At 38.4% G+C, this 24,813-nt stretch overlaps 1 protein-coding gene across 9 annotated transcripts in view; it reads right to left on the bottom strand.

Moving 5' to 3' along the window:
- Abl (tyrosine-protein kinase Abl) overlaps positions 1-24,813 on the bottom strand; it is a 520,947-nt gene that overhangs the window by 442,697 nt on the left and 53,437 nt on the right. For all 9 annotated transcript variants that reach the window (XM_067136890.2, XM_067136892.2, XM_067136891.2 and 6 more), the window contains one exon: positions 24,032-24,330. In XM_067136890.2, coding sequence (XP_066992991.2) covers positions 24,032-24,330 — 299 coding nt within the window. The remainder of the gene's footprint in view (positions 1-24,031; positions 24,331-24,813) is intronic.

Here is a 24,813-nt window from a genome sequence, read left to right as displayed (position 1 = left end):
AAAAGCTTTTCAGTTTACAAGGTATAGTCATATTTTGATAATCAGATTCTATCAAGATTCTAAAAAATTCTACTGAGTGTGAGAATCAGTAGACATTCTTTTAAGAACAAAACATGTTATTCTTTCTTTAATAATGTGTATTTTTATTCCCTGTTTAATAGTGTATATTTTTACAAATATGTTATAGTGTAATATTCATACTGAACTTGTATGTTCAACAGACTGAAAAGCTTTCAAGTAACACTTAACTGAGTCGACACTGGGAAGTATGACTTCCTTAACAACAACAAAAAAAGTTGTCTAGAACCAGTTCATTCCACTGTTTGCACGGGAAAGTGAAACACGATCTTAACAGTCTTAACAGAGTATTTTCTTTGTGTTTAAAATTGAAATTTAGTAAAAATGGATAGATTTGTTGTAAAGAAAATGCAATTCACAGGTGACCTATGGACTGGGCTCTAGGAGTGCATCATTAGACAGACCAACTACATCAATCACTAAATGCTCCTATGTACAGCTCAATAGCTACCACAGTAGTCTGGTTGATGTACAACTGCAACACACAATGGGAATTGTATCTGGTACATTGCGCTCTACTCCTATTCAATGGTTACCATTACTGAGCAACATTCAGCCTCCTCACATCAGACGGCAAACCGCCCTTGTTAGACTGTGGACCAGGATAGCGAAGAACAGTTACCTCCCAATACATCAGGATACAGATGAAAATGCCGTAATGAGACTCGAGTCATGGAAACCTGCCTGGAAGACGTCAAAGGCATTAGTTAATTCACATTTCAAGCCTGATGAAATATGGAAACATGAATGGTCTCAATTACACCCTCATGCCATTGTCAACATCAGGGATCCAACTACAAAGTTGTCTGGGTTCAACCTTCCTCACTCTACCTGGACCACACTCAACAGGATACGCTGCGGAGTAGGAAGAAGTGCTGCTGCTCTGCATCTGTGGGGCTGGAAAGACTCTCCAGTTTGTGAGACTGTGGTGCTGAAGTGCAAACCATCCTGCACATTCTGAAGGACTGCCCTCTGCAAGCTTTTGCTGGTTCCATCGAAGACATTCACCGAGTGACCCTTGTGGCACTCTCTTGGCTGGAAGAGCTGGACATTCGTCTCTAAGAGACTGAAAGACCCCCCCCCACATTAACCTTTCTAATGTAGAGTTTGTATATATATATATATACATATTTTATGTATATAGAGTATTTTTTGTGTGTGTGCATGTTAAGAACTTGTACATAGTCGATTGTCAACTGTAGCATCATACGCTAAATAATAATAAACTAAATGAACCAAGTGAATTAGTGAGATGATGAGTCACTGTTGAATAAAGCTAACTGTTCCAAGTGCTCGAAACATGCATGTACGAATAGGCAGCATTATGAATTTAATCTGATGGTCAGTTTCTGTGCGCAAAAAAAAAAAAAAAAAAACCACCACATACACACTCCCCTGATTAAGATGCACTTCAACTTGACAAAAAAAAAATGGACATAATTGGGAAATGTTACTTCAAGATATATATATATACACACAGTAATAATAATAATAATAATAATAATAATAATAATAATAATAATAATAATAATAATAATAATCGTATGGCCTCAGCTACCGTGTGCAGACATTTCAATTTGACGCCATCTGGCTGTCTGCTCGTCAATTTCGACGTTCCGTTTTACTCTAGGCCCCCACTAGATGGCAGACCGAGTAAACCGAAACTCTCTTGGGCGTCTATGGCTGAGATTTAATGAATTTTGTCGGGTAAACACCAAATGTGTCACCAGAGATCTTTAACATGCCGACATCGTACGACATGGAGTGTCGAATGGACTTTTTTCCGCCCTTCAAAAATCCGACTACCTCTGCCGGGTTTGAACCCGCTATCTTGGGATTCGGAGGCCAACACTCCACCGCTGATCCACAGAGGCAGCTTATATATACAGTAAAACCTGTCTTAACGGACACCCTTTATTACGGACATGGACACACCATAGCCACGAGAAACTCCAATTAAACCTCTCCTAACGGACACTTTCTTTTTCAAAAATTTCTGTATTTGTGTCCTGTACAGTATGTATTCGCTTACTTTTTGCACAGCCGGTACTTCCAAGAATCACAGACACCGTAACTTTTGATCCTGGCCGTACACATTCTTGAAGTCAACACTAAGCTACGCTATCACTTCCGGAAGTTGTGTGATCTGACATGCTCGACAGCCCTGGAATTCGTACCTTCACTGTCAGGTTACTTTTCATTGACTCGTGGCCTTTTGATGTGTTCAATTTTACGTTAGTGTGTGTAAACATGGCTCCGAGGAAGTTTTTAACTTTAAAAGAAAAGGTAGGCATAATAGACTATCATAAACGTGAGAAGTGTGGTGTGCGTAAACTGTCCAAATTGTTTAAGATTGGAAAGACACAGGCAGCTGAAATTGTGAAAAAGCAAGAGGAACTAGTGAAAGAATGGCATTTAAATGGCAACGAACAGCGCATTAAACTGTTTCAAAATGGTAGTGGAGCTCTCATTGACAAGGCAACACTAGAGTGGTTCGCTAAAATAAGAAGTCAGAATGTCCCTGTCTCAGGACCAATGACACAAGCAAAAGCGTTAGAATTCGCGACAGAATTAGGTATTGGGGATTTCAAAGCCTCGAATGGCTGGCTAGAAAGATTCAGAAAGCTACATGGTATAAACTTCAGAGTGATTTGCGGAGAATCATCCAGTGTTGATATGGAGATTGTTGACAACTGGCAAGAAAAAATACCTTCAATCATAGACGGGTATGCTCCGGAAAATATTTTGAATGCCGATGAAACTGGATTATTTTTCCGTGCTTTACCCAACAAAAGGAAATCGTTGTACTGGTGGAAAAGTTGCGGGAGAACGTCTTACGGTCTTGTTATGTATAAGTATGTGTGGAGAACGGGAGGAGCCCCTTGTGATAGGAAAAGCTGCAAAACCAAGGTGCTTAAAAATATGGACGTTACGAAGTTTGGCATTGAATGGAAAGCGAATAGGAAAGCATGGATGACCAGAGAAATAATGATAGAGTGGCTAAGACAATTGGACAGAAAAATGATACGCCAGGAGCGAAAAGTGTTATTATTCCTCGATAATGCAACATCGCATCTGAATACAATTAAGTTGCAAAATGTGAAGATCGTCTTTCTCCCACCAAATGTAACATCAGTTTCTCAGCCGCTTGACCAAGGAGTGATCCAGAACTTCAAGGTTATGTACAGACAGTTAGTGATGAAGCACATAGTATCAGAACTTAACGGGAATGAAGTAACCGTTCTAACACTGACAAAGGGACTGAATGTTCTCCAAGCAATTTCATGGATAACCAATGCATGGAAAAACGTCAAGGCCTCAACAATTCGTAACTGCTTTCTGACAGCTGGGCTTCCCGCTAGTGGTGGACATCCCGAAATAGAATCGGATACCCTTCCTGACAGCATGGAAACAGCACAAGAGTTGATTAATGCAGCAGGTTACAGTGTACAAGTGAACACCTATATCGAAATTGATTCAGATATTCCAACAGAGTGTGAGAGTGGAGACACGAAAACGATTCTTCAGTCAATCCAAGGGAAGAGGGACAAAAATGAAGATTCTGACGAAAGTGGGAGTGAAGGTGATGCTAATGACAACTTTGAAGAAAATACGGAAATGAATGTGCTGCCAATAACCTCGTACAGTGGGCTCTCGGCATTGTTAAGCGACTGAAAGAATTTTATTATAAACAAAACGATGAAAAAGGTGTAAATTTGACCCAGGATTTAATTGCACATAGTGAAAACATCATTGCTAAACCGAAATGGACAAAACAAACGAACATTACGGATTTTTTCAAGTGCTAATGTTTTACTGTACTGTGCTATATATTGTTACATCTACATACTGATCTGAAGTTTCAAAAATTCATACGTTCTTCTTAATTTTAACATGGTGAACGGTAATAGTGTACAGTGTGCTCAATAGAGGTTTCCATAGAAGTGTTTTTGTCTCTTTAATACAGTGCATCGCAGCTGCAGCAGCCCATCTACAACTTTCTCATGTGAGTGCAGTGCAGTACATAGTACAATACTGTATACAGTATACAATTAAAAGTACATTTGCGAGAATTGTTAACACATACAATACATGGGTTATTGTGTTCCAACTTATGTTTAATGGTACCAGTTTCATAACCTCTCGCGGGCAGACACCCCTTCATAACGGATATTTTTTTCGGTCCCGAAGGTGTCTGTTATAGGGAAGTTTTACTGTATATTGTAAGTTTTTAGGTTTGTTCATGAAAATTATATTAACAACCAAATTTTGACCTTTAAAATCACTTCCATGGGTAAAGATATCTTTGCAACTACCAATTCAAACCTCACATTGCTTGGGATATCTTGAAGCAACTGTGATGGAATATGTACAGATGGTGCTCGAGTATGACAGTGTTCTCAAGGGATTTGCAAGACTGGTGAGAAACGCATACCCAAAGATGTTACAAATCACTGCTTCATTTACTGCAAAGTTCTAATGACCAAACCCTTGAGCAAAAAACTGCCAACTGTTCTGAATAATATCATTCACGTGATCAACAGAATCAAAGACAAGTCAATGACATTCCGTATCATTACACATCTAAGTATGGATGCCATCTCTCTTGTAACCCTGGCAAGGGACCAGTTTTTTTTTTCATGGTGGTATTTTATTTCCCTACTACTCTTGTACCTCACTAATAAAAACAATCACCTTGAGGTAAAGTTCTGTCACATGTACACTCAACCGAACAAACATCGGCTGGCAAAGATCTGATAACAGATCTCTCACGAAACAATATCTGGTCTGGTTACTGTTCTCTGAAACATGCAATTCAACCCCAGATGAAAGAAAATGAAAAATGTGATGTCCTGCTTGCATTAACTGCAGTTCAGACAGAGTTCAGCATATTTGCTAAATACTGTTCTGAGTTGTTATGGACCCCAACGAAGAATGTAGATAGCGAGTGTGTGTTGTCTCATTACAACACAGTTGTTACAGACAGATGGTGCAGTTTGAAAAAAAAAAGCCATGCCGAAGTACTGACAATGCTTTCTTTTGAACAATGAATTTTTATTGTGTGTGAACCAAGGACAATAATTGCACTTCGTAAACTTGGAATCGTTAAAATTAATAATACCATGCAATTATTTTAACTTTGTAAATAGATGCTAATTTTGGAAAAATAGATGCTAATTTTAAAACAAATAGATGCTACTTTTTCAGGTCCCTAGTAATGACTTACGATGGATGCTGTCTTGAAGTCAACAAAAGTGATGACTAACTTTTTGTTTCTCACTCCTTGATATTTTATGATTTACTTAAGATTGATGATTTGATCTGGACAAGTTCTTCCAGTTGAAATCTTCCCTAATATTCTCAAAGTTCTTGGTTGAGTTGTTCCTGAATTCTTGTTAGGATAATTCTAGGCAGGACCTTATATGTGACATCAAGTAAAGAAATCCTCCGGTAATTATTTGAAACCAATCTATCACCCTGTTTTTTGTATTGGATGATTTATAGCTGTGTTCCATTCTTCAGGCAGTTGTTCAGAATTCCAGATGTCTGTAAAGTTTTTGTGGAGGTTTTGAAGTGTTTATTTGCATTCTTCCACAGCTCTGCAACCACTTTAAGCTCTCCTGCTGCCTTGTAGTTCTTGAACCAACCAATTGCTTTGATTACTTTATTGAATCTGGTGGTATAATCCTTTCTAGACGTGTTTTATTGTTTGGATAAGGATCAAATTCTAAGTATTCTTTTGGTTCTTCAGCATTTAGTAATTCTTTGAAGTGATCAGGTAGAATTTTGTCATTCTCTTGGTTATTTTGTGCTAGTTTCCCTTGTTTATTTTTCATCACGAGTGTGAGTGGAGTATACTTTGATCGATATTGTCTAAATGTCCTGTAATAGGCCCTTGCCTTGTGTTGTTTGAATGACTCATTTATGATGTTCAGGTTTTCTTTTTGATGGTCTCTCTTGATTCTTCTAATTTCTTTGGCTGCTTGTCTTCTAGCAATGGTTTATCAATTTTTCAGTTTATCAATAATCGTTTCCAGTTTGTCGCTTAGATTTGTTTTGGATCTCCCTGAATCATCATCGTCATCATAATCATTTTACAGTTCCAGTTTCCCGGGTACTGTTGGCGAGCCTCTTCCATTCTGTCTTATTGAGATACATTCTGTTGTTAATGACAACCTCCAGTGTCCTCCCCCGATCTGCAATGTCCATCTTTATGATGTCCATCCAGTGGTTTCTTGATCTTCCCACCATCCGTTTCCCTGCCACATGTCGCTCCAAGTTAACATATGCTGTCCTTGTTGGCTCCATCCTCATTACGTGCCCAAACCAGCTCAGTCTGGACATGCTGATCCGATCTAACAATGTTGTCTCTATCCCAGCTTGCTTCCTAACCACAACATTCCTCAACTTGTCCAGTTTGATTTTTGGAATTGTGGACCTATGGAACTTCCATCTCGGATGCCTGCAACCTTCGTGAGTCTTTCTTAGTGTGGGTGCAGGTTTCAATACCATAGGTTAAGACTGGTATTGAGTACTTATTGAACATTATCAGCTTTGATTTTGTTGGTACTTTGGGATCCCAGAGGAGTGTTTGTACTTGCTGGTAAAAGTGAGAGCTCTTCTCCACTCTATTTGCCACCTCCTTTGTGGCTAGTGTGTCTCGAGATATTACACTGTCGAGGTATGTAAAGCTTTCCACACTTTCTAGTGGATGGTTTCCTAGCATGATGTTTGCTGGTCGTCCCTCTCTGTTTATTGCCATCACTACTGTTTTTAGTTCGCTTATCTTGAGATTGAACTCCTGGAATTTACCCTTCCATTCATTGAGTCTCGACTGTATTTGTTCCTCAGTTTCTCCCCATATCATAACATCATCAGCAAAGGTCATTGCATTTAGTTCACCAGAGGTTTTCTTGACGTTCTTCATTATGTCATCCATGATGGTGATAAACAATATTGGGGATAGTGCACTGCCTTGCTGGACTCCACTTTCGGTCTTGAACCAGGATGAATGTCCGTCACCCAATTGCGCACAGCTGGTACAGTTCTCTGAATACAGTGCATTATTTATTCAGTAGCTGGGGTCATATTTCCTCCTCTTAGTGGATTTCAGTGGTTTGTATTTCTTTTTTGGGTTTAACTTGATTTTTATCTCTGAAATATAGTGGTCTGAATCAATGTCCACCCCATGAGCGACTTTGATATTATAGATTTCTTTGTGGTACTTTTTATCCGTTGCTATCTGAAACTCACCCATTCTAACATTAGGGCAATTCCACGTCATTAACTTGTGTGGTTTTCTCTTAAATCTTGTGGTTTCAAGAATAAGCCCACTGTCAATGCAAAGTTCAATTGGTCTTTGACCATTCTTGTTTGTCAATTTATCAGCTGGACATTTACGTACCACTGTGTGATACATTCTTTCTTGTTCAGTTTTTTCATTGAAATCTCCAAGCATTATTTTAACATGGTTGTCAGGGAAATTTGGTATCAGTTGGTCAAGCTCTTCCAAAAATATTTCAGTTTCTTCTTTATTTTTCATGTTTCTGTCATTTGTTGGGGCATGGACATTAATCAGTATATATATTTTGTTCTCTACTTTAATCGTTAAGGTTGCCGTTCTTGGGGAGTTTGATGAGAAGTCCTCCACTGAATCTAATATGCTGGTATGGACCAGGAATCCCATTCCAAATTCGGGGACATTCTTCATTATTCTTTTTCCTGGAGGTCCTTTGTAATGACGATATCCTCCAGATTTAAGTGGGTCCTCATCTGTGTTCCGAAGTTCCTGAAAGGCTGTTATTAGAATCCTGTGTTGATCCATTGCATCTGTTAAGTGTTTCAACTTTCCAATTTTCATTATTGATTTTATGTTTAATGTTGAAAAGAAAGAGAATTTCCCTGGTTTACAGAGTGTAAGTTTGTGTCTGCAGTTTGTCTGTTGCGCTTTCAGGCGCTCTGATTCAGCATGATCTTCTAAGTGACACCCCACTGTATCCGAGTGGTGGCTTTTCTACGATGTTGTATGTCCAAGCCAGTGGATTCTTTCATTAGAAGACTCTCCTTGTTTGGTTGATTGTCTGATCAGTGTTCTGATCATGGTCAGGATTTACAATTCTAGATGTGATCTGGAAAGGTGATTAATGAAATACGGTATGATGATGAATGAAATTGTGGAGTGTGTTTGGTCCGTGAGAGCTGTTTTATTTGACTCAAGTCCACCGGTAAACCGGTAAGGACTATCCGCCACCTGGGACGCACCATGTCGGAGTATCACCTCTCCTCCTGCTATGACAGCGTAGTAGGTTCGTGGTATGCTCAGTTATAATAATTAACGAAATAAATGATATAATTGCACTCTGCAGTGAAAATGCATTACTGGTACTGTAAATAATAGTAATGTTGGTGTTTAAAATATTATCCAAACTCAGCCTAAGTTTTAGGTTATACATGCCAAATCAATAAACTGAGGGGTAAAAATCAGAGCACCCGAAGACATTTATGTATTGAGTGACTAAAATGTCACCAAGACATGCTTAGCTTGATATACTCAGCTTGTAAAAAACTAGATGAAGTTATATTTATCTTTATCATATTTAACTTTTTCCCTCGAGTGTCTACTCATTAGCAAAAGACTTAAGAAGTTTTTAGGCCTAGATGCAGTGTTTGCTAAGTTTATTCACTCATCAGAAGATGCAGCACAGACATAGCATTCTACACATCTATGCAGTACTGTTCCTCATCCGCCATTAGTGTGACTGTATAATTTTTGGATCTGACCTTGTGCTCAGGACGTATTTTGCATTTTACTACGTATTTCCCACGTCTCTTCACTTGAACATAACTTATAGCACTGTCACCATAATTTTCTCTCCCAGCACTGTAACATGAATATAGTTTATAGTTCAATATAGCTGTAGTAGAATGGACTAAAGATATTTAATGTTTCTCTTTCATGATCCTCGGAAGTGGGAGGCCAGTTGCCCCAACCATAAATCTATATTTTTCAGGAATGATAGGTTATACAACTATAGTACTATAATGCTAGCTGTTTGTTTATGTTAGTGCTGAAGTCCTGTTTGTTACTTTAGTAATGGTGAAAGCTGGAAAATGTAATGTTGTTCTCTAATATGGGAATCAATCCAGAAGGAAATGGCAAAGATGATTTAAGTGATTTCTATCCATGTTCATTGTTATCCTAATACTATGAGTTACAGTTCATTGCACATATATAAAATATACCCCTTACCAATTTGGTTTTGATCTGTGAATTTTGGCAGTCACAGAACAATCTCTATTTTTGAAGAATGATGGAATAGCTTTGCCATACTGCTTTCTTTTTAGGCAATCGGTAATTCTGACTCATCAGTTATCACTGTCACCAATTCCAGATGCCTTATTTGTATTTAGGTCTCTCGGAGCTCTATTGAATTCTGACCTCAAAATTGGGTTTCCCATTTCATCAGCATCACCAGTCTCTTCTTGTTTCAGAACCTCACCGTCTACCTCTTGTCCTTCACACAATTGTTAAGTATGTTGCTACCATTTTTCTGCTGTGACTTCTTTCTCTAGAAGTGAAATTTCATCTGAGCTCTTAATTATCAAACACCTAGTTTTCCTTGGCCTTAGGCATTTAGGAGATTCCCCCAGAATTTGTAAGTCCTTAAAACTGTCCCCGGCGAATGTATTTGGTTAATTGTCATTAGTGGATAGTGTATGATCGTTGATATTCATTTTATCTGGCATCAATCTGTAAATGCTCGATGGACGAGCTAACATGCTGTTGTACTTGTCTTAGGGTGGCGTGCACCATCTTAGAGAAAATTAGTCCGGAAGTGGTGTTGACTAAAGAAGTCCATACTGCGGAAATAAATTACTACGGGAGTTATTTACTCTGGAAGTAACGCCGGAGAGTTGAAGTACAATGTACTCTTTTAGTTACTACTATAGAAGTAGCATTCGTTACTCGTGGAGTTTGGTTGTGTTTGTGTACTTTCTTTAAAGAAATCTAAGTAGATAAGTTTATGCGTGATAGGAAACAGGGAAAAATGTAAGCAAAAAAGATAAATGCTTGTTAGTAGAGATAATGAAGATCTATGCAAAGGATATAGAGTGTAAGAAACACAAGATAAAGATGCTGGGTAAGAAACGAAATTCATTAAAAGCCGTGACAAGAATTCAATGCTTCCAGTGATGGAAAACGCAGTGAAGACCAAGTTAAAATTCTGTGGAAGGACTTAAGAGCGAGACTTAAAAAAAAGCAGAAAGTCTTGGACAAGCGGGGAAAAAGTAAAACTGATGGTGGTTTTTTCATATACATCGCCTACATTCAGAACAAAATTGTTTCCCACTTTCACACCAGGCAAATGCTGGGTCTGTATCTGAAAGCCAGGGCTGCTTCCTTCCCACTCCAAGGCCTTTCCTTCCCTACAATCGTAATAAGACATATATGTGTTGTTGCGATGTTAAGCAAATTGTACAAAAATAATAATTTTAAAAACTGAAAAGTTTGTTAGTGGGAGGGAAAAAATGGTAATATCCGTGTGGTCAGTTGCACCCACGATGTGTGGGAACCAACATGAAGAATTTTATTTTATTTTCCGAACAATTATCATTTGCAGGCGTACCTCCCTCTCAACCTCACTAGTGCTTTAACCATGTGATGAAAGATATGGCAAGCAGTCGTGCAGTAAACGTTAATTAGATCACTGGCAACTAACTGAAATGTTCCAGTACGAAACACTTGTAGGGTACACAACTGTAATTTGGGAGGTACAACAAAATCAAGACAGGAAATCAGCTGTGAGTGATCTGCAAGTAGATTTAGAAGGAAAGTAAAGGATTCCTTCCTAAGACCAAACGTTCCTTAAACACTCTCCATGTGCACATCATACAGTTCTCGCCTTTCAGGCACTGTATGCACTATTACATTTCCAGTAGTTTTCTGCGTCGAGATCATCAATATAATCTAAGTAATCCATAAACACGTTTGAAACGTTTTCCTCTCGTATATGGCACGATATTACTATTAGTCAACATGTCTAAACCTAGCTTACTCCATGCACGACGTGAGAGTAAATTCTATCCTATATTCATGCGTTATTTACTTCGTTAGTAATATACTACAAGATGGTGCTCTTCAACATTTTACTCTTGTAGTAATTCAGTCCAGGGGTATCTGAAAGGACTAAAATACTTCGGAAGTAATTTACTCTCGCCAAAAGCTGACTTCAAGAGTACTTTACTACGAAAGTAGAACTTGCTGTTGGTTGGCGCACGCTACCCTTAGTGTTCCACTGAATGCATGAGTGCAGATCTCTCCATGATATTTGAAACAGTGTGTTCAGTGTTCATGTGTAGGGAGTGTTTTGCATAATAAAACAGTAATAGTGACACATGTAAGTTGCATTAATAAACATGGCTGATGTTCTGTTTGTGAACTTACATCAGGGGAAATTTTAAGGAGCAGAGAACAAGGCATAGTTTGTAATGTGTATAGTTAGGCTGTAGACAGGCCGAGAATCAGGAGAAGAGTGTGGATTTTACTGCTAGGAGAGCCATCTTTGAATTTAATCATGAGAGTACGATCATTTTTCTAGCCCACAAGTTATTATTATTATTATTATTATTATTATTATTGAATATCCAGTTACAAATCCTATTTTACCGGTAGTATATTAGGGCTATAGATAGTGAGACTAAGTTAATACAGGAAAATTACATTTAAAATGGAGATGACTTATAAATGAGCTGGAGAAATTTAACAAACACTTTATAATAGCATCATCTCTGAAATACCATAGTGCTTGGTAGGTGCTTGGTATTCAATATTACACATATTTAAATGCATTAATAATTCATTTCTACTCCTGTCAAAAACTGGACACTCAAATAAAAGATGAGGAACAGTGTGTGGCATTTCACAGGTACAGCTGCAGGGCTTCTGATTATTGATTTAAACCTCTCGAAGTACGATCCAAATTTTCCATGTCCTGTCAGAAACTGAGTTATAATATGTTCATGTTGCAATAATCTAGTTCGTAGTCTGTGTTGAATATTTGGAAAGAACTAGTCCCTTGTTAGCCAGCCGTTTGTACTGGTGATTCATTGGTTGTTCCACATATCTTGTGTATACTCTCTCAGTTTCTTTTTTGCCAGAGACACAGGACACTTTTCATATATCCACATAGCATCAGAAGAAGTAGTAGCTGCTTGGACAAGTTCATCAGCTTTCTTATTTCCTTCTACTCCGTCATGCCCTGTGACCCATTTCATACAGATATGTTTACTGTAGCCTGATATGTGTGATCGTACATTAACAGCTACGGTAATTCTAAATTCCCATGGAGGGAATTAGATATTTTTCCACCAATAGAGCATATAAAAAATCAGATCAAAAATTAGATGTATGACTTTTCAGGCGTTTGCTCTATTAACCAGCATTTCGTCTTAGGTCTGACACTAGACTCATCAGAGTGGGATGTGTCAGACCCTACCCACTTATGCTGGGGTGTATGCAGGTGAACTTATCAGAAGCCTCCTATGTGGCACAGTCTGATAACTGCATCCCGGAGATAAAACTCCACAATGGAATTAATGCCCGCCTAGCAATTCCAAATGGTAATTCTAAATTCCCATGGAGGGACGAAATGCTGGTTAATAGAGCAAACGCCTGAAAAGCCATACATCTAATTTTTGATCTGATTTTTTATATGCTCTATTGGTGGAAAAATATCTAATTCCCTCCATGGGAATTTAGAATTACCATTTGGAATTGCTAGGCGGGCATTAATTCCATTGTGGAGTTTTATCTCCCGTATGCAGTTATCAGACTGTGCCACATAAGAGGCTTCTGATAAGTTCACCTGCATACACCCCAGCATAAGTGGGCAGGGTCTGACACATCCCACTCTGACGAATCTAGTGTCAGACCTAAGACGAAATGCTGGTTAATAGAGCAAACGCCTGAAAAGCCATACATCTCATTTTTGATCTGATTCATTAACAGCTATCCGGTGAAAGTTATATTTTTCTTGGATTGCTTTCAATGCTGCCCGAGATTCACTCAATATTTGCGCAGCACAACTGTGTTTTTAATTCACATAACTGCCTGTTGTATAGCTCAGTTCTGCTTGAAAGACTGAACATGAGGGAGATAGTCTAAACTTTTCTGCATACACCTCACCGTTATTCTGTAGCACTACCGAAGCACATCCTACAAACCAACCATCTTTTTCTTTGCTAATCTGGGACCCATCTGTATAAATATTGTAATGATGTTGTTTGTTGCACATTTCTTACACAAGATTATTGTCAAATTTACTTGGGTGACCTGCCGTCAATGCATTAGCTTGCAGCTCAGAAGTAACCCTTAAGATACAAAACACCCTTTTTTGTTAATGTGAGCTCAGCTTTGGCAATGGCTGTTAAATGTAGAGGTGGGATTCCCGCCATAACAAAGGCTGCTCCCGTGGATATTGTACGGTATTCACGAATAATTCTGAATACAAAACCTCTTTGAATTTGGGCTAGTTTGGCTTGAACTCACTTCCTTTTCAATACATTATAAGCAGATGCACCATACAGTAATAACAGTTCAACTGCTCCATGATACATTGTCTTTAATAGTTCTGGATTAAGACCCCATGTCCGGTAGGAATAGTGAAGCCAGACAGCAATTTGCTACCTTTGGTAGACAGAGCTTTGAAGTGAGCCCTGAATATTAGTTTTCTGTCTAAAACAGCACCTAGGTATAGCTTGTCCATTCATGTGAACTATGGGTGCTTCAGCTTTTCTCTTCCTCGTAATGAATATGCCGCTTGTTTTTTGAGGGTTGAACTCCAATTTATTTTCAAATCCCCAGTTGTAAATTATATTCAGCGCTGTATTAGCTTGAAAAGTCAGACCTGAAACATCATTACTTTTAAGTAGGAGAAGGGCATCGTCTGCATAAGCAATGATGTGACAGTCAGTAGGTAATTCCAAAGTCAGTAAATCATCATAGAGAATTGTCCAGAATTGTGGACTACACGCAGAACCTTGAGGACAGCCTTTTGTGACATTTTTGGTAAATGTAGAACGGCCCATTGTAAGCTTTGCTTTTCGATTATTATTATTATTATTATTATTATTATTATTATTATTATTATTGTGCTTTTACGGCCGCATTGGACCAGTGTAGTCAGTTTCTGTCCGGTCTTCTATGATGTTTTATGGTTTTTTTCTTTTCTGTTCTTCCAGTATTTCTTCATTCTATCTGATCTTTGTTGTCGTTCTTCTTCTGAAAATACCCTTTTAGTTGTTTCTCTTTTATCACATTTTGGTAGGAATCTAATTTTATTATTCTTCAATTTATTTACTTTGATTTATTTCTTAAATCCTAAAGTGTTATGTCGAATTCTTTCATGTCTTGTTTTATCCAGACAGGTAGTTGTTTTTGTTTCCAAAGCTTTTCCAAAATTCTGCGTATTAACCTTGAGGAGTTCTCAGCAGATGGCCGAAGAATGATATTCTCTTCTTTCTTGAAATCCGTTATAGGTTTTTTTCCCTGATAAACTGCTGCATTTGGGATGATAGTTTTGATTATTAAAATTCTAATTATTACATTATTCTAGGACATGATTTTTCATCAGCAGATGCAATATTTTTGGCCACCAGGCATTGTCAAAGGTGGCATTGTCAAACGCTCCTGAGATATCTGACGAGATCAGCAGAGCAGTCTTCCTTTCTGTAAATACCTCTTCTATCCATTCGACTACCAGTTGTATTGCATCCTCTGTTGACTTGTGTGCTGTGAACCCAAACTGGTTGTCATTTAAAAGATTGTTACTGCGCAGGTTGAACATCACTTGATCAATTAATAGTTTTTCTAATATTTTTCCTAACACTGGCAATAGACATATAGGCGTATAAGATTTTGCACTAGCCTTGTTTGAAGAATTTGATTGTGGAATAATTTTCATGCAGCCTCCTTCCAACAGTCAGGAAACACGAGTTTCAGGCACATATTAAATGTACTCAAAAATAGTTTTGGGCAACAGATTTTGGATATTTTTTTATTATATTGGCTGAAATTCCGTCTATTCGTGGGGATTTATTATCACATTGTTTGTTGATTACACGTTGAATCATTTATCGTGTCTGGTGCAGTGTTCATGGATGACATATTTCTGAAAGTTGTTATCTTGCGATTCTTCAGGGAAGAATTTCTCCAAAGGTACCTCTGCTGTTTCTTGAATGGTTTTTGTGAATCCACTCGCTGTTTGTAAGGTTGTGATAGTATTGTTGAAATTGTGAGATCGTCTTATTTTATATACAATGTTCCAAGAGTTACTGGTTTGTTGTGCAGAGCAAATGGCTTTCCATGCCTCATTTTTTGTTTTAATTATTTTTATTTTATAATCCAATTTAATTCTATTGTAAGCCTCTTCATATGGTTAGCGAAGTATTTCACAAGAAAATTGCTTTAATTTCCTGTACGACGCTAACAAGGGAACATCGGCAATGGTCAAGTCGCTGATCGCGATGAAGCTTGGAAAACACATTGAGGTATACGTAAAAACAATGTCGGCATCAATTTTGGGTGCCAACATTCATTAGGGCGTTAACTACGGGGCCTAAAAGTTGCGACATTTCTAATTCCGCGCGATCAGCGATGAATACCTGCTGGCCAATGCTAAGCCTGCACACTGCGTGCTTGAAGACACGCCTCTGCACCTCCTCCCCTCCATGCTCCAATTGGTTCGCCACCACACGTTTCCCTTTTTCCAGCACTTGCTGGCTGCTTAGCTGTTCAACGGGACCGGCTCTATTCTTTGCTTCCTTTCGTACTATAATAATTGAAAACCTTTAAATAACGTTCCGTTTTACACATAATGATAATAAATAACCTACAGATCAAAAATTAGATGTATGGCTTTTCAGGTGTTTGCTCTATTAACCAGCATTTCGTCTTAGGTCTGACACTAAACTCGTCAGAGTGGGATGTGTCAGACCCTACCCACTGATGCTGGGGTGTATGCAGGTGAACTTATCAGAAGCCTATTTATGAGGCACAGTCTTATAACTGCCTACAGGAGATAAAAGTGTTATTCAAAATTATATTTTTTGGATACAAAGCTTGAGAAATTGACACAAAATGCTTATGGTTGGGGTCTTTAGCTTTCAATGCAGCTAGCTTGCACTGTGAAGAATGAGCAGCTTTGACAAATGTGTCTCTACATGCAGCCTGCTGTAGAGTGAGCAAGCTTAATCAAAGCATCATTAGTTGCCGCAGAAAAATTCCCCTCACAAATGAAGGAAAAACTGGCGTCAAGTTTATGCAGTTTGGGGTAAAGGAGATGAAAGGTAGAATACAGAGATCCTTCAAGTTCAGTAAGGAGGTCAACCAATCCAACTGCATGATCTGTGACAAAAACCATGTGGGAGTGAAGCCTATTCACTTCTCGGTCACCAGATCAGTCAGGTACTTATTACCACAGTTGTTGATGTTTTTCATGTCAGACATCTTGAAAAAATGTAACATCAGTAAAGTAAGCACTCAAACAGAAGACAGCAAAAAGCATGCCTGGTGGAATGGTAACTGCAAATCAGTCCTCCAAGAAAGACTCAATGCGTGGAAACAGTACTACTCTACGAAATCAGAAAATGACTGGGAAACCTACAAAACCCAACGTGCCCAAGCAGCTAGAGTGTTCAGAACTGAGAAACGTAAATACAAAAAATCTCTCATTGAAAAGATAGAACAAAACTTTAGGAAGAATGAAAGCAGAGTACTACAGAGCCTTCAAACGCAAACTCACTTGCTATAAACCACCATCTCTATGCTTTGAGCGAAAGGACGGCACACTGGCGACGTCAAAGGAAGAAAATTGCCGCATTCTGGCAGATTACTTCAAGAATTTACTTAATTGCTCTAAACCGCAAAGAGCCATTGAGACCAAGGAACCCTTACTCAGGTACACAGATTCCAGACCACCCGACAGAGATGAAATCAAGCGCCACATTGCCCGTCTCAGAAATAACAAAGCGCCGGGGGAAAGACTCAGTAGTAGCAGAACTATGGAAATATGCCCCAGAGGAATCACTTGATATCTTGCAAAAGCAAATAGAAGAAATTTGGAACAAGGAGACCCTACCCAAAGATTGGAAAATAGCTTTGATCCATCCAATACACAAAAAAGGCAGCATGAAGAACATCAACAACTACAGAGGAATATCTTTGCTCTCCGTGACTTACAAAATTATATCACTTGCCATCCTGGAGCGTTTGGAAGCAGAAGACGAACATCAAATAGGTGAATACCAAGGAGGGTTCAGAAAAGGTCGCTCAACAGCTGAACAGATCCAAAATCTCAAAACGACCATCAGATATTGTACACTAAGGTCTAAGCAGTATGTGTCTGTCTTTGTGGACTTTAAGAAAGCATACGACTCCAGTGACCGGGAAGTACTGCTAAACATCTTAAATGAATTTGGAGTTGATTTGAAACTGCTGGCATTAACTAGAGCCACCCTGACCGATACAAAATCCAAGGTGAAGTTCCACGGGCGTCTCTCGCATTCCTTTGACATCAAAACAGGAGTCCGACAAGGTGATAGGCTATCCCCGATACTCTTCAACTGTGTTCTTGAAAAGATCATCAGAACCTGGCGGGTGAGATTACAGGAAACCAACTACAGTCCATTGAGAATAGGAACCAAATCCAAGGAGATCGCAACAGACTGATTAGCATTTGCCGATGATATTGCTGTTCTCTCAAACGACATAGAAACCGCTAGAGCTCAAGTTGAAATTTTAAAAGAAATTGCCGAACAAACTGGTTTGCAGATATCGTTTGAGAAAACAGAAGTAATGACTAACATCAAAGAGGCTCCACCAAAACTCCATACAAAATACGGGGACATCACCCGAGTAGACAAATTCAAATACCTGGGTGAGATCATCATGAAAAATGGACTGGACAAAGAAGCACTTCAGGAGCGAGTACGCAAACTGGAAATAGCCTACCAAACATCCCGCACAATCTACAACAAAAAATGCCTTTCCCAAAACACCAAGATACGTCACTATGAAACAGTTCTGAAGCCAGTAGTTCTATATGCAGCCGAAACCCTGTCTCTAAATGCCAACAAAGGACTCCTTGAAGAACTGGAGAAAAGAGAACGCAAAATTGTGAGAGGAATCTTGGGATCAAAGTACAGAAATGGAATCCATCAAAAGAGATCCAACAAGGAAGTCTACAGCAAAATAGAGAAAATTACCGACATAATCAGAAAAGGACGGGCACGATTTTACGGTCATCTGAAAAGAATGGACGGAAGGAGGTTAACTAAAGAAATCTTTCACTTTTTTGATTCAAACCCCAAAACCACAATTCCCTGGTTTAGAAATACCAAAGAAGACCTGCAAATGCTACATATCTCAGCTGTAGACGCCCTTAACAGAGATCTCTTCCGCAAGAAAATATTGACGAACGGGCTAAACCGAGACGAGCAACCGAAGAGAAGCATGGTGCCCCTTGGACAGAGGAGCGTAAGCAGGCCCACTCACAAAGAATGAGGGAAATTTGGGCTCTAAAGAAGGCCAAGTTCAGTGTCAAATGCAACAAGACTTAACGTGGTCCTTGATGGCCCCAGCGAATTATAATAATAATAATAATAATAATAATAATAATAATAATAATAATAATAATAATAATAATAATAATAATAATAATAATAACTGAGCATAGTTAACTTTTAAGTCTGAGGGCTGATTGTATAAACCGTCTGATCTTAGACATGAGACGAAATTTATCTCGGTTCACGCAAAACTCGGACATTTGTATTGTATAAACGTTAATCTGAGATCAATTCGCACTGAACCCAGATCAACTTTGACTGGAGGAATTTCTCCCATCAAACTCTTTGATCTTAGTTGAAGGAGTTGTTTTCTACTTGAGATACAAGAACAGCTGATTGTTAATAAAATATTAACAGTGTTGTTACGATAAATGGTAACAAAAATACACTGAAGTCTAACCTCATACATTGCTAACTACAGTTGTTGTCCGTATATAGGCAATATTACGCTTCTTTTACTGCAGTGTAATGTAACATAACCTTGATAAATTGCTTACGTTATTATCTTATCTCGTTCGTGTTTCACAGATGTCTGATTACTCTCATTTCTCGGATATATCTTCTGGTAACAAAAATGATTAATTTCGTCAGCCTCCCCCTGTGTTCTGTGAAAGAAGAAATCCAATGAGAGAATTGAGTGATAAGAAGTTTAAACTGATGGATCGCTTGGGAAAAGATACCGTGGAACAGCTAACCCTCAGGTTGCGTGATATTTTAGTTAAACCTACCAAAAGAAACAAACCTTTGTCTCCAATGCACATGTTATTACTAACTTTGAGATTCTTTGCCACGGGAAGTTTTCAGTTAGTCGTTGGTGATTTACTGCATGTAGACGCAGTGACTGTCTGCAGAGCCATTCAGCGTGTATCTGATCTTATTGCTGCACTGAAATACAAACAAATTGACAAATTGACATGAGGAAAATCATGTGTGATTTTTTCGATGTACAACACTTCCCTGTCTTCTAGGCGCTATAGATTGTACCCACATACCTATAATATCTGCTGAGGGCGATAATGCAGAAGTTTATAGGAATCGTCATGGGTGGTTATCGTTAAATGTTCAAGTTATTTGTGATGCTCGGCTCAGGTCCCTAAATATCGTAGCAAGATGGCTAGGATGTACTCACGATAGCAATATCTTCATTAATTTACGAGTGAATGCTCAGTTCGAAACAGGAGATATTTCAGAAGGCATAGGCCTACTCCTGGGAGAAAATGGCTATCGGTGTTGTCGTTACCTGCTGACTCCAGTTCTTCATAACAGTATTTAAATATTTTTTAATTTTTTGCAATTTGCTTTACGTCGCACAGACACAGATATGTCTTATGGCAATGATGGGATAGGAAAGGCTTGGGAATTGGAAGGAAGCGGCCGTGGCCTTAATTAAGGTACAACCCCGGCATTTGCCTGGTGTGAAAATGGGAAAACATGGAAAACCATCTTCAAGGCTGCCGACAGTGGGGCTCGAACCCACTATCTCCCAATTACTGAATACTGGCCGCACTTAAGCGACTGCAGCTATTGAGCTCGGTCCATTATTATTATTATTATTATTATTATTATTATTGGGGTAAGTCACTGCTCTGTGCATGTATATTCTCGTAGTAAGAATTGTTTTGTCTTTTCGAAGTACCTCACTTCCAGTTCATTCTGAAGGCAACTTCCTTCAAATGCCTTACCCAGGTGTAAAAAATTTCAGTTAACGCTCTTGCACTCAGCACGCCGATCTATCGGCGCGAGAGGTTATGGCGAGACTGCTCATGGCGCCAATGCATCGGCTGTCCTATTTAGGGATTCTGGTCATTTGCATGGCTGTTAAATAGTAACAGTTGATCGTGACAATAACTTAAAGCGTTGAATTTGGGTTTTACTCTACAGATACATCCACCAGCCCTACAAAATATTTTTATTTTCGATAAAGGAAATCTGTTGACCGTGAATGTTTATATTGCGGTTATTTGAAGTTGTTATTGCATGGATCTATTTTGGTTGGCTTATGAATACAATTTGATCTTGCTATCAGTTTAGAGTTCATTTCGTTTCTTTGGTATACCGTGTGTTCGCTGTACTTCGCAAACTATAATTTTACACCTCATTACTCCGCTGTTGCACGTGCTTGCTTCATCTCTTTATCATAATGGCTAGGCCATATTCAAGGCCGAATGAGGCTGATATCCTTGAATTTTCGGATGTTTTAGACAGTAATAATGACATCCTTTTGCCGAAAGTGATTCCCGTTATGTGGGATGTGATAGAGTTACAGCTGCTCACCGTGCATCGGACCGTGAGGACCTGACATCGATGACAGTTATGTGTACAGTGAATAAGTCTGTACCATGCTTCATGAGTGAATTGCAGCACACACATCATATTGATATCAAATTATTCAGAATTAAATGTTCTTTCTTTCAGGTCTAATGGCCAAGTGCACGAACCTTGTTTACCGTAATCAGCATTTAAGTTTCTTCCTAAACCTTGTTTAACCACCTGATGCCACGCGCCGATCAGATCGGCTTTCACTCCTCGCGCAAAAAGTGCCAGAGCCGACTGAATCGGCGCGATGATTTCCTTGTGTTTAATGGCTTCTGCTAACAGATGACTCCGGGTGTTTCGTTCCGTTAGAAAGCTGAGGTTTCAAGCTTTCATGAGAGTGACATAGTTTTGGCCTTTGAGATCTCTGACATGAATGGAAGGAGTTAATAATCTGTGATGTTCACAAGCTCTGAGTTGTTGACAACATGGCGAGCTGTAGTAGAGATAGTTTGGTTGCTGGCGTGGATGACTATAAGCTAATAGCCTATTTAATGATATAATAGCAGATGAATTAGAATCAGAAAGTGATTTTGATAGTGACATGATACCAGGAACACCGCCATTATCACCAGTACAGAAAAGGAAGTGCTATTCTGGCACCAGTACATCGGGTGTTCAGGTTAGTACTCAATTGCAGCCTGTGGAACCGACTAAAAATTCACTGCCAGTTCTGAGTGATTCGGAAAGTGACAGTAATGACGACGGAGCTGTGGAAGATGCGAGAGATAATGACAATAATAATGAAGGCAATGTGAATGCTAATGTTTGTTTCCGAGAAATTTTTCCGAACCAGTCCGATGGGCCTATTACTCCCGCCATTTACATGGAACTCGCTGGGCCTAAATATGCGCCTCCACGTAATGCCCCTCTAATAGATTATTTTCAGTTGTTCTTCACTACTTCATTGCTAAATTTGATGGTAAATGAAACAAATAGGTATGCCCAACAATTCCAGTCAATATATGTCTTTCCACCACAATTAAGGGTTAAAGTTTGGTGGGCTACTTCTGTATTGGAAAATGAAAGCATTTCCGATTGTAATTTTTAAGGGTGTATATTGTTGAAATACGATCACTGTTACGGATTTCACTAATAATGATTGTGTACTCCAAAAGGGTTGTGCATTAAATTATAGTTCAATGCCGGGTTGATTGACAGAGGAACAAAAATTTCAGTGAGGAAAATGGTGAGTGAAGATTTTAAAAAAATATATACTTTTTGGGGTGGTTGTAGTTAAATTAACCAAATTTTTAATGAGGTTGTTTGGTTTAGAATTGTGTGTGTATTTTGCCTATGTTCTTGGGTTTAGGCAATGTCACAAACTGTATTTCCAAAATTAACTAAAACTTAAAAATAAAAATTAACAATTGTTAAATTGTTGCCAATTTAAAAATAAACTGGAGATTTTTCAAATTTATAAGCATTTCTTGGTAAAGTCAGAAGTACATTTTATATAATACTGCAAGAATAATGCATACATTTTCCAAAATAAATGTGTAATAAATATGTTTCTGCAAGTCTGCAGAACCACTAAAAATAGCTTGGCATTCTCAGCCAGAATTTCAGAAAATGGCTTGGCACTAAGAGGGTTAAATGATTCTGCAGAACATCATTCCTGATTATTTAAATCGCTGATTATTGTTCGCTAAAGTTAAACAGTCAAGTTCAAGCTGCTACCAAACATAAACAGTGATTAGCAGTGAAGGTAAAATGGCTGCCAGATTGGGAAATGGTTTTGAAGATGAACTGTTTATCTGGAATATCTGGAACAGAATGGGTATGTGCGCGAAAGTATAATAGTAGAGAGAGGTGATCCCTTTGAAGAACTTAGTGATAGGAAATTTGTGGAAAGATTTCACTTATCTGAATAAACCATTTCATTTCTTCTGGAAACAATGCAAAATAACCTTCAATTTCCAGCGCAAAGAAATTATCCTGTTTTTGCTATAAATAGACTGCTCACTGCATTGAGGTAATGTGCCACTGGTTCCTTTAACATAACTGTAGGAGATACTATTAATATGCACAGAACAGCAACAGCTCAGATTATAAACGACGTGAATAATATTATAGCTTCTGCAATTATGCCACAATATCAGTTTCAAAATAAAAAAATTATTATAAACAAAGAAAATCTCAAACATACTTCGCTGGCTGAATGGGAACTAATATCTCCGACAGTAACTGCACACTCTTTTGTTCTTCCGTGTTTCTATTAAGTACTGTTAGCACAGAAGAAATTAATATTCCTCCTCCTAACAAAAGAAATACAAAATCACCGAAGCGGGTTCGCTATTCATCACTAGCAAGTTAAACACCACGCTGGTATTTAATTCCACTGCCAGCTATACATGCTCAACTAAACATCAATTAAGAATGGTGCTCCACGCTTCCTTCTAACCAGGCTTTAAATTTAAACTATGTTTACTTACACATTGGTTAGCTGAATCTTAAACAAGGTTGGTGCATTCGGCCATAAGAGTAAAGAAGAAAGACGCAATAATGTCTGATCTTTCTGTCATTGAAAACCGTAATTTATTTTTAAATTTATTTTCAAAATTTAATTTTTTTCGACTTTACCCAAAATAATACGTCCAAGGTATATTAATTTCTGAAATGCTCATAGTTTCCTGTATTAGTGCAATTTATTTTCTTGTAATATGTGTTACACTGTTTACATGTTGATTTTTTGTAATTTGGTTGGAAAATCACAATAATTAGTTTGAGCTTCTTCGAGCAAACCCCTGCATATAGGCTGAATGCGAAAGGGTTAATAGCTCAACTACTAGAATTATAGTAGAGCTTGAAATATTGAGACAGTTACCAGTGTGCCAAGTAATACCTTGCAGAAGAGCCTGAGAAGTATGCCCTGTGATCAAGCTGCTCTGAGTATAACTTATGTCAACAATAACTGCACAAAAAGGAAACTAACATACTAGCAATTCTACTGTAGTTAATCCACACAAAAGAAAGCTAATTAGTAGATTATTAAAACATAAAAAATAAACGTTACCTTTCCATCAGTGTCTTCATTGATGCGGTAATGATAGACACGACCCTCGTACCGAAGAGAAATGCTTCGTTGACCAGGACTGCTCTCCGATTCACGCACAAGAAAACTGCCGTTGATGCCAGAACTAAGTAGATACTCAGCCGCATTTCGTGATATAGGACCATGATACCATGAATGTTTCTCCAAAGAGTTGACAGGAGTCACATAGTTGGATGGCACCCATCCCACTTGTCCATTTGAAGAATGGGCCTCACACCATTCACCACTTTTATTGTAGCTCAGGATACGAACCTGCTCTCCTGAAGGGACAAAGTAAAAACAATGAGATACTAAGAAAACTTCAAAAGTTATGGATGCTGGCTGTATATTTTGATAGCATATGAAGGAATTTTATATCTGTGATAAAATATTTTGGACATTTTAAGCTCTTAAGGAGACATACATGTAACAAGAAGCAAAGAACCTTAACTTTCAGTGTCCAAGCTAATTTAAAAGGACATTAAACATTCAGAAACCAAAGTAACCACTCTACCTTCTTCTTCACTTTCAACTACAGTACAACCTCTATTATACGTTCTCGGAAACTACATTTTCCCGTATTATTCGTTCAAATTACGCGGACCTGCGAACATCCTAATTAAATAACGTTGTAAGATCCTGCATTATCCGTTCCTTGAAGAAACGATTTCCCAGATCAACCGTCCAGAAATTTCAGTCCCATCAATGCTAAAGCCTCGATCACACGTTTTTCAAGAAACTGTATCTCACGAAAGGACGGCTAC

This window comes from Anabrus simplex, chromosome 1 (assembly GCF_040414725.1).
Source record: "Anabrus simplex isolate iqAnaSimp1 chromosome 1, ASM4041472v1, whole genome shotgun sequence".
Classification (NCBI taxonomy): Eukaryota; Metazoa; Arthropoda; class Insecta; order Orthoptera; family Tettigoniidae; genus Anabrus; species Anabrus simplex.
Note: the sequence above shows the minus strand (reverse complement) of the source record. Positions and strands in the feature narration are given on the sequence as shown.